Source organism: Pelecanus crispus, chromosome 11, assembly GCF_030463565.1.
Source record: "Pelecanus crispus isolate bPelCri1 chromosome 11, bPelCri1.pri, whole genome shotgun sequence".
NCBI classification, from domain to species: domain Eukaryota; kingdom Metazoa; phylum Chordata; class Aves; order Pelecaniformes; family Pelecanidae; genus Pelecanus; species Pelecanus crispus.
This window is the reverse complement of record NC_134653.1, coordinates 28,935,898-28,949,767: the sequence shown is the minus strand read 5'-3', so window position 1 is coordinate 28,949,767 and position 13,870 is coordinate 28,935,898. Positions and strand designations below refer to the sequence as shown.

Sequence of the window (13,870 nt, the reverse complement as noted above, 5' to 3'; positions counted from 1 at the left end):
ACAGAGGCACAGTGGCAGAAACTGGTAAAAATACCCTGGCTTAGCGTCGGTGGTTAAAGTACTGTTTTCTCTATCCCAGAGGATTTTAATACGTCCTAATATCTCCCTGTGCTGTTGGTAACTCCAGGTCTGGACTGTGTGTTTGATGAAAAGCTGTGCATATAAATAGGTCTGATATTATCTGTGTGCAAAGTGTTGTATGCAACAGTTCTGACCTCTAATGGTCAGAAAGAGCGGTATTCTCCGAGGCACTTTTTGCAAGGATTGCAAGAAGCTAGAGTTTGTCGTGACTGTGAGAATGATGCTGGAAAGGTGTAAAGAACCTGGTTCACCTTTATTTCCTACAGTAGTGAGCTTGTCTCTCCACCACAAATCATAGGGAAGATTGTTTTTAATGGCACTTCCAAGTAACATGGAGAAAAAGAACATAATTTAATTTTTAAAAATTCTTATATTTAAAGTCTTTAGAGGGTTTAAATCATATTTGAATTCCTTTAAAAGCTTGTTGAAGGAGGATTTTGAGAAGGAAGGGGCAGAGACATTGTAGAAGCTGTAGTGAAGATTAGTAACATTCCATGGTGGTTCAGGAACTCCTGTGTTTGTAATTACTCTGTCATTTGTTTTAACTACACAGAAACACAAAATGTTAAGTTTGCTATCTGGAGAGGGAGTCATTTTTGAGGTAAGAAGTCATCTTTTGGGGTGGGACTGAGGATGCTGTCTTTCTTATTGCAGGCAAAACGAGCAGTACAGCGAGGAGCCACAGCCGTCATCTTTGATGTTTCTGAAAACCCAGATGCCATTGATCAGGTATGAAGAAGGGAGCCTAGTTTTATTACAGCCTCTGTTGGGTTCTTTTAGGGCTGTTGAGGCAAGACTTAAGAGCATACAGGTCTCGGAGCACGCCTACTTTAAGACGTGCAGCTGCTGACCCTGGGTAACATGGTGCTGTGGTTTTCCTGCTCATCTGCTGGCAGGCAAGAAGCAATGGAGGTGTTGATAACGTGGGAGAAAGAGAAAAGTTTGGGGAGTTATGTTTTCCTTCTAGCCTTTGCTAGAATCCAGAATCCAGGTCTGGGATTGAGGTTTTGAGACAGGATGGAGGCAAATTTTTTGTGGCCCATTACTGAGTCAAGGAGGTTTTCTTTGCCCAGCTCTGTGTACAAAACACAGGGTGTTTGGCCCTACCCAGCTTGTGATCGATAGTATTGTTGAGCAGCTGCTATTTTTGAGGTTGCAAAATGGCTTTCAAACCTGGTTCTAAACAAGATTCTTATAAAACTTCCAAACATTTCTTTCTTCTTCACAGCTGATGATTTCTGGCCTATGTATTTTGTGGACATTTTGTGTTTTATTTTGGGTTTTTCTTTTTTGGGGGTCTCGGTACAACTTCCATCTTTTCATTTGAAGTGGGTGAGGTAATAGCTCTGTGAAATGCTTTGACAAGATCCTTCCAGCCAATTCCGAGTTATTTGAGTAGAGAGAAGAAACATAACAAGCACAAAAATAGTCCGTATTTGGTTTAGTTTTGTTTTGTCTTGAAACAAAATTGCTGTTTCTGCTACAGCAGAAACAAGTGAAGCTGAATGTTTTTAAATGCAGCCTGAATTTCTTGGGGAAAAGAGAGACCATCAGTGTTTACATTTAAAAAGCTGGCTTTAGTTCTGAAATGAGCATCTGTTGGACAAAGGAATGCAGACCCTGTGCAATGGATGCTTTGAGAACTGTGCTTTGCATGTGCATCAAGGCTACAGCCTTGAAGTTGCAAACATTCTCAGGGATGTTTTTTCCCCTTTTATACACAGAAAAATTATCTGCACAAAGATGTAATCTGTCTTTTTCCAGTTTTTTCTCTGTATTGCAGCTTCCAGTTACTTTCAGCCACCCCACTCTGAACTTGCGAAGCTGAGTTACTGCATCTTGTTCTCTTCCCTCTACCAGCAACAGCTGTCCTTCCTTGATTCTTGATAATAAACTGGGTGCAACTGTCCCCAATAGCTGGGAAACTAGCCTAGTGGATGATTTAATATTTTGGGTGTACCAGTAAAATGGAAGGAGGTTAGTGGCTTAGTGCAGGAGCTGACAAAGAAGGCTCTGTTAGAGGACAGAGCAGCAGTCTATGCAAACACTCATGAACAGGAGAGGAATGACTAGACCTAGCTTTCGTACTCTAAGCATAAGAGTTACTTGATGGGCTCCCTTCTCATGCTACTCTGGACACTTGTGTTTCATGCATTTTGATTCTCAGCCAAAGTCTTCAGAACCCTCGACATGAGGGGATACTAATTAATTTGTTTTTAAAATAAATACCATTTTGGCACTGTGGAATTGTGGAAAACAATGACAGATGGATAACAATGGAGGAAAAACTGACATCGGTTAACCTGGAGTATCTTTGATTCAAATGGAAGTATCCTAAGACACTGAGGGGAGCTGTTTAGGAGGCTTTCCCAGGTATGCTTGTTACCAAGCAATAGAACAACTCGGGGAGAGTGCTTTGAAAGGGAGGAATGGAGTATTATGAAAGGCGATCCTTCCTGCCAGTCAATGAACAGAAGTAGGAAGCAGGTCTGACGAGGAGAAGAATTGTCCTCGGAAAATTTGGTAGCAGAATTGCTACCAAATGAAAGGTCTTTACACACAGATTTTGTGGGGTTTTATTCCCATTGATCTGAGTGTCTTCTGCTGTAGACTAAGAATGAAACTTTTATTTTTAGAAATGCTCTGTGAAGTCTGATTTGTTTCTTAGTTTTACTTTTGTCTAGTTTGAAGAGGAGTAACAGCACCCAGAGCATCATGTTTAGCAAAAGTCTGGCAGTGTGCAAAAGCTACTGAGGAGCCAGGTGAATGCTTTCTTAGTCGAGGAAGCTCGAGAGAGAATGTATGTCTGGGAACTTAGGGACAGTGGATTTGGCCTTAGGCCAGCAAGCCTTGTGGACACATAGGATCCCTGGGTTGGATTCAAGTACTTCAGCTAGTTTTTAGCTCTTCAAAAGACATCTGTCTTAAAAATAGTTTGATCAGTGTTCTCAGAAGCCCAGTCAAATACTAGGAAGAATCTGTTTTAAAGTCTCAATGAAACCTGTCACCATCATCCGGATGGATGGAGTAGAGTACTTTGTAAGGAAAGTGATAGACCAGTCAGTCGGTAACTTCTACATGTTTTAGCCAGAAACAACAGGTAGAGATCAACAATGTAGATATGGTATCTCTGCCATATGCTACTCTTGTTCAATTTGCTCACACTCCTGTCACCTCATTCCTTTCCCCTGTACCATTTCCATCTGCTTGTCAGTGCCTTGCTGATTTTGTATCAACCAGCCTCTATACTAGGATTTTTCTTGTGGGTCGGAATAAGCTATATGAATTTATCATGTTGGTGACATTTTGTAACAGAACCATTCTCTTGTCTTGTTATTCCCCTCTCTGGTATATAGTTTAGCACGTTGTTTTTCTGGATTTGTTGGCCAGAGAAGTTATGCAGTCTCCACACTTGAAGGTTTTCAACATCTGACTGGATAAAGCCCTGAGCAGCCTGGTGTGATGTCATAGTTGACCCTGCCTTGACCAGGAGGTTGGACTCATGGGGTGCCTTCCACCCACATTGTTTTCTGATTGTATGATTTGGCCGTTCAAAAAAACTTAGCTGGACCTGGAAGGAAGTTTCAGGGTGAATTAAGCTATCTACCCTTGTGCTTTAGTCTTTGAGGCCCCCATCCTGCAATCAATAGCTCTGGTGGTTGCTAGAACCCAGGTAACTGTTTGAATGAGTTAAACAGCAGAAATTACAGACTTCAATAAATTGGCTAGGTACAAAGAGTCTGAAAGGCAGGACTCTGACATGAGATTGTTCAGAAAGCTGAAGAAATTTGTATGTGAATAATGTAACTACAAAGTTGAAATAACAAAATGTTCAGAAAATGTCGCAAGGCCAATTGTTTTGGAACGTGCAGATTTTTATTCCTCTTCATTATGAGGTTTAACTTATTACAGTATTAATATATGCACTGGCACATAATGTAGTTAAGTTAAAGCTGCTGTTCAGAAATAACATTTGCTTATCCTTCATCTTAGTTTTGGTCAGTAGAAAAAAGCAGCTTAAGTCAAAAATTTAATTCAGGTTTAACTCTGTGGAATACTTAAGTGAAGGTCTGTGCTAGAAGAGAACAATTGGTGCTTGAATCAATTCCATCCACATTCATATTCCTTTACTCTTCTCTCCATTGTCCAAAAGAGAGGTAGTTTTCCTGAAACATGCCTTTTGAGTAGATTTTTGTTGTTGTTGTTGTTCTAGCTGAACCAGGGCTCAGAGGACCCTCTGAAGAGACCAGTGGTGTATGTGAAGGGTGCTGATGCTGTCAAGCTAATGAACATAGTTAACAAGCAGAAAGTGGCACGAGCAAGGATTCAGCATCGCCCCCCACGGGTGAGACATTAAGAAACTTTTTCTAGGTATTACACTGCTGTTACTTCATGCAGTGCTTGCTAGCTGCACTGAGTGTGAAGATGTTTTGATGCTCCCCGTGAGCATTAATACATGTGAAATTCTGTTGACCTAAATAAATTGAGCAACTGCACTGTGGACAAGCAGCTACACTTGATGTAAGTATAGAATCCACAATGTGGCATCTGCTGTCTTTCATAAGGATTCTTTTGAATATATAAATGGCTAAAAATTTTATATAATAGAAGTTTTCCTTTTTCTTAATTAAATATCTTTATTATTGCACACTCATGGTAGTTCAGATTTCTAAGGTAGTCTGCCCTGTGTTAACTAATAATTCTGTGTGGTATTTTAAACATGGGTTAATTATGTGATATCCAATATTTGTAATTGTAATATAAAATAGTTTTTCTAGAGCTTTCTTTGAACAGTCTCTACATGTAGTTTACAGAAGAAGAACAAAGCTAGAGGTCATCCATGTCCCAGTTACCACTTTAGTTTTGTTGTATTTTTATGGAATTCTTCTGTTAAGAAATGTATTTGAGAAGTGGGCCATTCACTGAAAATTCAAATGTTGATTTTCACTTGCTTAAGCATACAAGCAAACCAATAAATCATGAAAATTTGTGTTAGTGTGATTCACTCAGTTAAAAAACCTGGGTTTTGTGGGATCAGTTCAGAGACACTGTAAATCTGCCATCTTGTGACTGGCATTCTGTGTATTTCATTCACTTGCAGTGACATATGAAATCCAGGTTTTGTCTCATAGAATCCTAGTTAATGAACAGAACAGTGTATACTCTGACTTTTGCCATTGTGACTGTGTACATTTGACAGTGACCACTGAGAAAGTAGAGAAGAGAAAAGAACAAGAGATTTGAGTATGATCTAAAGAAAGGAAAAATAATATTTTTGTTTTAATTTTTAAGCAACCCACTGAATACTTTGATATGGGAATTTTCCTGGCCTTCTTTGTGGTTGTGTCTCTTGTTTGCCTCATTCTTCTTGTCAAGATCAAACTGAAACAGCGACGTAGTCAGGTAAGAGCAGTAATGGGATATTCACTGAATGCTGAAAGTTAGCTTCTCTGACTTTGTCCAAGAACTTGCTCACTACTTTTGGAAATGCCAGACACTGACTTAGAATAGCCACCTTTGTGGAAAGTGAATCCTACATCCATGGATGTAGGCCTCTGGAAAAATTTGGAAGTGTCTTTAAAGGAGATCTACATTGACCTGTGATGTTCTTTCAGTTAAATCCTGAAATGAAAAGAGTATGGAAGCAGTCCATTTAGCCATTGGGAAGGAAGAACATTTCTGGTTGTTCAGAGGTTGATTATCAGTAGCACTGGTATACTTCTAAAGAAGTCCAAGCTCTTGTTGCTGTATTGTGGAGAGAATATCAGGACTGAAAATGCAACTTTCTTCAATAGAATAACATCTATTGATTCTTAATGGGACAGGTTTGCAAGGTAAAAAGTTTGGTTAGGAGAAATTCTAGGTGAGATACTTCAAGTTTGTCCTGTCAAATATGAAAGGGAAAGCAAATGGAAGCTAATGGACTCTGAAGTTTGTAGTTGTAAACTGTCCGGTATATTCATGTAAAAGGAATGCAGAGCATTGTAGATGCTTAGGACTCTTGCTTTAGACATACTGTGTAGGCATCTGAAGATGTTATGGGCCAACAGCAGTGTTAAAATACAGTGTTAAAAGGGGGGATGATAAGTTCTGTAGTAAAATGAAAACAACCCACTGCCTTCCTAAACTTCTACTATTGATTAAATTCAGGGGGAGTAGGAAATGATGCAGCTAATTCAGTAGCATTTCATTTTAATCCCTCTCTCAAGCATTGCGTCTGGTAATACGGTGGTAACAACATAATGGGGCATTACAGTCAATATTGACAGTTCAAAAAAAGTTCCTGACCAAGTCTTATATGTTGCCTTGAATAGTTGCTGCCTATTAATTGAGCAGTTGCAGCGTATCCCAATTGTCAGCACCTTCACCCTGTTTCAATTCAAAGTAGCTTATCATTCTCAGTACTGCACGTGGCATACATTCTTTTCATGAGGCTTCTGATCTGAATTCTAATTAGCCTCTCCGCTTAATTTATGGAATGGTACATTAGTCTGACGTGATTTGGTAAGATACATTAATTCGATATGGTGGTGTTTCTCTGCTACTACACTACAGTCCCTTATGCAGCAGCGTTGCCTTTTTTTTTCTTTTCTTTTTTTTTTTTCTTTCTTCTGTTGTAGAATTCCATGAACAGGCTTGCAGTGCAAGCACTGGAAAAAATGGAGACCAGGAAGTTTAAGTCCAAAAGTAAGGGACACCGGGAAGGTAGCTGTGGAGCACTGGACACACTCAGTAGCAGCTCCACCTCTGACTGTGCCATCTGCTTGGAGAAGTACATTGATGGGGAGGTAAAGGATAAATGGTTTCTTCAGCATGGGCTGAGAATGTAGCTGGTTTATTTTAGCACTGTGGTATGTGGCTGGCTGTTGGGTACGTTACGTACTGAGGTTGTGCCGCTTGCCAGGCTGATTGCATTGAGTAGCCAACTCAGCCTCAACTGCATTCTGCAGCTCCCAAAGAAATCTCAAGGGCTTTTCCCCAAACTACAAAGTGAGAGGTGAGGGATCTCATTCTGAAAGTTGCTGCCTCTATCAAGTTGCTTTTCTGAGGAAGAACTCATAAAGAAGGCAGGGTTACCTCAGCATTTAGTTCTCTGGGTATTTTTAACAAATTGTGTGCCAAGGTGATGATGCATGCAAGCTCTGTTGGACATAAGGGATACATTTCGTGTTCCACTTCTCAGGCTTTGATGGCACCTTGTCTTTAAAATGTCAGGTACACAGCACTGCTGGGAAACCAGAGGAGGAGAAGGAAGAGATGCCAAAAGGTTCAGGAACCATTTTTTGACTCCTCAGTTACCATCGCTGCATTGATGTTAGTTCTTGCCTTCTGTCACACAGTTCTACCCAGAGGAAACAATGAAAGGATGAAATAGGAAATAGGCTCCTTAGAATAGAGGCAGTCGATACAGCTTTGAAGTCCCATATAAAAAAATATTTGACGACATTTTATTTTGAAATTATTCATAAAAGATTCCTCATTTTTAAGGCACTAGAAAACACCAGCTGCAGTATTTGAGTGCTACAAGCTACAAACAAAGTTAATGAAGTTAGCTGATGGGAAGTTATTCAGAGTAGCAAGGATGAAGGCAGACAAGAACTTCAGAAGGGCTGTACAAAACTGACTGGACAGGAAATGCATGCATGAACTTCAGCATGAAGTGATATACACAGGGAAGAGCTTCACATGTATTAGTGATGGGTTGTGAGGTGAGCATTACTGTTCAGGAGCAAGATCTTGAAGCTGGTTTAGATAGCTTTGTGAAAGCAGATCGGTGCTTTGTGGCAGGCAAAAAGGCGAATCAGATATTAGAAATGAGAAGGGGGAATCTAGAGAAGTGATCAGAAAACATAATTACACCACTGTGTAAGTTCAGTCATGCTCTCACATTGAGTACTGTGTGTACTTCTGATTTCATTTCACAAAAAATATGTTGGAAATGAAGGTGATTTGGAAAAGGGCAATCGCAAAGTGATCAAAGATTTGGAATGCTTTCTGTACAAAAAAATGACTGAGTGGGCTAGGACTGTTTAGTCCTAGATGACTTGGGGGCAGAGGGAGTACAAAATCATGAATGGAGAGCACGAACAGGAATCAGACGTTCTTTTTTTTTCCAAGATTGGGTGCAATTAAAAGAAACTGCTAGGACCCAATCTGAATCAAAATGTGGTGTTTCTCCACCAGCAGGTGGTAGTCCTGTGAAACTTCTTGCCAAAGCATGTTACAAATTCAGAACCTGAGCCCATGGGGAGACTTGAGCGGTACTTGGAAGAAAGATCTGTTGCAGGTGTCTGAACTGGTAGATACCCAGCAGGCTCAGGAAATCCTGTAAACATAGAATCATAGAATCGTTTAGGTTGGAAAAGACCTTTAAGATCATCCAGTCCAACCATTAGCCTAACATTACCAAGTCCACCACTAAACCAATTAAAGGTAGAGTAGCAATTTCATGTTTCCTGGCTTGGTGGCTGGATTATTTATAATGAAAGTAAAAACTAGGAACCATGAAGACTGGAAAAGATCTCTAAGATCATCAGTCCAACTGTCAACCCAACAGCACCATGCCCAGTAAACCATGTCCCAAAGTGCCACGTCTACCCATTTTTTGAACACTTCCAGGGATGGTGACTCCACCACCTCTCTGGGCAGCCTGTTCCAATGCTTAACAGATAATAGCTGAAGGATGAGAGTGCTGGGAAAGGGAAAAAGTATCATATACACTGTTGGTTTTGTTTTTCCCTGGGTGTTTGCTATTGCTAGTAGTTGTAGGCAAGATGCATCATTAAATGGACTCTATTGATAATTTTTTTTAAAGTTCATTTAATACATTAAAGAAAACTTTAATGATGGTCTCCTTCAAGGTGTTACGTCATAGGGACACACAGCAAAAAGTGTCCTAAAGAAATGCAATATATCTGCATGGAGTTCTAACATGCCTGCAGACTATTCTTTTAGTGACAGCTGATCACTAGCTGTTGTGCTTTTGGCTGTGTTGGAACAGATGGCATTTTTTTCCTTATTACCACTTCGAGACTAGGAATTATCTGTTTAGTAGCCAGGTTGAAAAAACTACAAATAAGCTGTAAAAAATTCACTCATGAGGAAGGAGTACTTTTTAATGTTCCTTCATCTGTTCCTGTAGGAACTGCGTGTCATTCCCTGCACTCACCGATTTCATAAGAAATGTGTGGACCCTTGGCTACTGCAGCATCATACCTGCCCTCACTGCCGCCATAACATCATAGGTAAGTGCTACAGTACAGATGCTCTGTTGCGTCATCCATTTCAGACTTAGCAGCTTACAAGATGAAACAGAAATTGTGCCTGTTTGTAAATCTCCATAGAGCCCATAGTCTTTATTGTAACGCAACCCTAGAAATACAGTTAGGACTAAGTTCTTTGAAAATGACTGCATGCCCTGGAATAACAGGTCACATTTCTGGTTTTCCCTCATTCTGGGTGTGATGCCCAGAAGAGGGCAGCGTTGGTCAGCATCTGAATGCAAGGAGGACAAATGGGTATGTTTTCTTTTGGTAATTATAAAGAAAGGACAATGTATTGTTTTTTATTTTTCCATGTGTTGTAACTTGGAATGTGGTTTCCCTTACTTGCCTTCTCCCACTTCCACTTCCTCTGTTTTGAAAAAGTTTTCTATTAATACACATTTACGTAAAATAACGTGTAAAGTAAAAACTTGAGCAATGACTGCCAGCCTTGCTTTTAACCTGTAAGTCCAGGAATGCTGTGTAAGCAGAAGGTTTTGCATATATGAGAACAGTATCTGAAATCACTTGTTTTCCTTTTTAAAGAATATACAATTGAGTGTTTCAAAGGCTTCCAGGCAGATGCTCTTGGCTTACTTTGTTTGTTTTGTTATTTTTCCTTCTGTGTAAAAAGTTGGTGCTTTTTTTTAAAACTCTCTTATGTGCGTAATGTAACTAAATTCAGAACAAAATGTACTTATTTCTTGCATAAAGCGTATTCTTTTTTATTCCCTCCTACTTCTCCACTCTTACTTCTCTCATTCAGAACAGAAGAAGGGAAATGCAGGTCCAGTCTGTCTGGAATCCATCAACCCAGCACGGAGCCGGCAGCAGAGGGTGATTCTGCCTGTCCATTACCCAGGCCGAGTGCACAGAGCAAACCAGATAACAGCATATCCCACTCGGACAAGCATGGACCCTCATGGAAACCCTATCACAGTACTTACAGTTGAGCGACATGGTGAACAGAGCCTCTACCAAGCCCAGTCCCCAGCCTATATCCGAAGTTATCAGCCTATTCATTTGGACCATGCTTTAAACACGCATCACTGTAGCCTGGAACATAGGGCTTACTCTCCAGCTCACAACTTCCGAAGACCCAAGTTTGGTGGGCGCAACTTTTCCAAAGCAGCGTGCTTTTCCCAATATGAGACCATGTATCAGCACTACTACTTCCAAGGCCTTAGTTACCCTGAGCAAGATGGACAGCCTCCAGCTGGCATTTCCTCAAAGGGTCCTTCCCGTGCCTTTCAGCCTGGTAGCAGCATGCTTTTCCCCCCTGTGGTACATGTAGTGCCCTCATCCCGCTTGGAGAGTGGCAGTACCTCCAGCTTTAGCTGCTATCATGGTCATCGTTCAGTGTGCAGTGGATATTTGGCTGACTGCCCTGGGAGTGACAGCAGCAGCAGCAGTTCTGGTCAGTGCCACTGCTCCTCTAGTGATTCCATGGTTGACTGCACTGAGGTCAGCAACCAAGGGGTTTACGGGAGCTGCTCCACCTTTCGCAGCTCTTTGAGCAGTGACTATGACCCGTACGTTTACCGCAGTAAGAGCCCTTGCCGAGCGGGTGAGGTTGGTGGTGCAAACAGGGGTGCAATTGTTCTCTTGGAGGGCCCCCACCAGGACGAGCTTCCAGCTCATGGTCACAGTCTGGTGGGTGCTGACTGCAGGCCTGTGCCAGCTTCTTCCTCAGGGGACCAACTGTCTAATTGCAGCATGGATATGAACTATAGCAGTAATTCCTCACTAGAGCACAGGGATCCAAATGGCACTACCTCAGAGGGAGGACATGAGGCCACTGCTGGTGCTGCCTTGGATGTTAAAAGGAACTGGAAGAATCCAGAGACGGCAGAGCCGCTTATGGAGCAAGCATGCGCATGCTGCTTTGAACTCCAGCACTCTGTCCTGGAGCCTAGCAATGGGACAGCTGACTGTAGTGCACTCTTCCTTAGCTCTCCGCTGTGGGGGACGTGTGGCCCAGGAATAGAACCACAGTCAGGGAACACCCCGGGCTTGTACAGTATTAATTCAGACCACTTGCATAGGACAGATGGGGTAAAATATGAGGGGTTGCCCTGCTGCTTCTATGAAGAGAAGCAGGTAGCCTGTAGTAGCAACAGTGGCAGTGGAGGTGGTGGCTGCTATACAGAAGACTATGCAGTGAATGTGCAGTACACGCTTCCTGATGACACCTTGCCAAGCTGCTGTAAGGGTGTATGTGATCTGGGTCAACGCATTCCCATAATTCCTGAAGACAGAGACTGTGAGCTGATCCTACCTACAGAGTGCCAAGGGACCCACACAGGAGGCTGTAGTTCCTGGGATGGAACACCTGAGCTAGATACTTACCTGCACTGCCAAGGTATAGGAGAGGTACAGGACGAGAGGGAGGTGTGCTACGAGGCAACATCATTCCTGCGGCAGAACTACTCTCAGGAGGAGGAAGCCAGAATGCTCTTTCCCAGTCCCACTCTGAGCTCCCAGAAGCTGATGACGACCACAAAGGTCACAGGTAATATGTGTGCTTTTTTTGATTACTCGCTACCTTTCTGTGCTAGTGTATGAAATGCTGTTGGCTTCCTAGGTAGCTGCAGCCGTAAAGGTTTCTGCCATCCTTTGCATAAGAGCAGGTTATTGACTAATCCTTCACCCAAAAGTGTTATTCTCTTGTTATCTGCGCTCATTTGGTCATAGCTAGAGGAAGAGAAGATGGTAGTTTACTATCTAACCCTTAAAAGAGCTTTCATATTCATCCTTTGTGGGGAAGGGAAAAAGTGACTGCTAGTACCAGGCTGCCATTAGAGCTCCTGCAGCCAGGGACACTGGCAGTATGGCAGCCGTGGTGAGCTGCCTAGGTAGGCAAGGCCAGAGTGCTGGGAGGGGACAGACAAGCTGAAGGATAAAAAGAGTCAAAAAACTTGGAATTGCTGTAGAAGAATATGTGGGAAGTCTCTGCTGTGGACATAAACAAGGGGGGGAAAAAGAGCCACTCACAGAATGAAGGGGGTATTCCGTACCTGCCTCGCCAGGGCTGTGTTTAAGGGTGTTCATAGAATCATAGTGTACCCTAGATTGGAAGGGACCTCAGGCCGTCATCTAGGCCAAGCTCCTGCTCAAAGCAGGGCCAGCTCTGAGATCAGACCAAGTTACTCAGTTTGTCAGATTAGACCAAGTTTATCCAGTCAGGCCATGACAACCTCCAGGGACATGGACTGCACTCCTCTCTGGGCCCCTGTTCCCGTGCTTGACTGCCAGCATGGTGAAAAGATTTTCCTTATATCCAGTCTGAACACCTCATGTTTCAACTTAAGCGCCTTCCTCTTGTCCAAAATGCATCACTGTGAAGATCCTGGCGCCATCATTGTGGCAACCTCCATGTAGATATTGCAAAGCTGCTAGGGGTGCCTGCAAAGCCTTCTCTTCTGCAGGCTGAACAAGCCCCAGTCCCTCAGCCTCTTCTCCCAGGGTGAGTGCTCCAGCCCTCTGAGCATCTTGGCTCTCTGCTGAACTTGCTTCAGCCAATGTCTTGTTCTGGGGGCCCCAAAACTGATGCAATATTCTAGATGCAATGTTCCTTAGTTTTCTTTATCCTTCAGGTGCTGGATCTCATCCCTTGGAGAGAAGCCAAATCGGTGACTAGACCTATCCAGGTGATCCCGGATGGAGAAGCGGAGCTTATCAGAGACTCCAAATTCTCATGGACTTAATTTTTTTTAAGCTTTGACAAACACACAAAAGTGGTAATGTGGAGAAGTCCCTCCCCCGCTTCCTCTTCCTCTGTGTCCACATCAGCTTGATTGTCTCCTCTCTCCCTCTTGCCTGAAGCCTTCAGGCCTCCATTTGTGTGCAAAGCCCACATGGGACATGGTGTGGAGCATTTCTGAGCTCTAGTGCCATTTCTATATTAATGACAAAGTGTTATTTATATTTTCTTTTTAGAAGTGACCGTGTCAGCTCTTGCTGAGAGGTAACACGGTATGTTAAATAAGCCAGGCTATGTGTAGATGCTGTTATCTCCTACTTAAAGGAGTCCAGCCTTCGATAAGCTCAGGGCTACACCTGCCTTAGAAACCAGATAGCACCTTGAAATATAGTAGTCCAGAGGGATACAGCTGCTGAATGGATGCTCAGATACCGACTAATCCCAGTAGCAAATCCTAGTAGCCAGCAAGTTATATGAGCGATTTTGAGGGAGGTGAAGCATTGGACTGTCTCCTTTCTCCTCTCCCCTCCTCCCCTTTTCATGCTGCTCTGATGATTTGGCAGGGAAGGGTCTCCTGCCATTATGATTAGTTTTAACAGAGTGGGGGTAGGAAAACTGGTAGCTCAGAATGTTCTCACCCTCACTTCCTGCTAAACCATGGACCTCATTGTATCTTCTGACTGGTGAAGAATGCTGGGGACCCCTCCCTCAAACAGATGCTAGAAGAGAGTGCTTAGAAAGGGTAATACCTTTGTAGGTAGTGAACCTTGCCTTCCACAGGAAGTTTTTCAGGCACCTGTAGCCCCTGTTATGGCTGTGAGGA

The 13,870-nt window shown here is 42.6% G+C and overlaps 1 protein-coding gene across 1 annotated transcript in view; it reads left to right on the top strand.

Annotated features, from left to right (window-relative positions):
• The window catches only part of ZNRF3 (zinc and ring finger 3), a 35,731-nt gene extending 22,747 nt beyond the window's left edge, over positions 1-12,984 (top strand). Inside the window, exons 2-8 of the mRNA XM_075718989.1 lie at positions 736-810; positions 4,295-4,426; positions 5,374-5,484; positions 6,702-6,869; positions 9,224-9,326; positions 10,111-11,856; positions 12,941-12,984. Coding sequence (XP_075575104.1) covers positions 736-810; positions 4,295-4,426; positions 5,374-5,484; positions 6,702-6,869; positions 9,224-9,326; positions 10,111-11,856; positions 12,941-12,984 — 2,379 coding nt within the window. The remainder of the gene's footprint in view (positions 1-735; positions 811-4,294; positions 4,427-5,373; positions 5,485-6,701; positions 6,870-9,223; positions 9,327-10,110; positions 11,857-12,940) is intronic.
• The last annotated feature ends 886 nt before the right edge of the window (positions 12,985-13,870 follow it).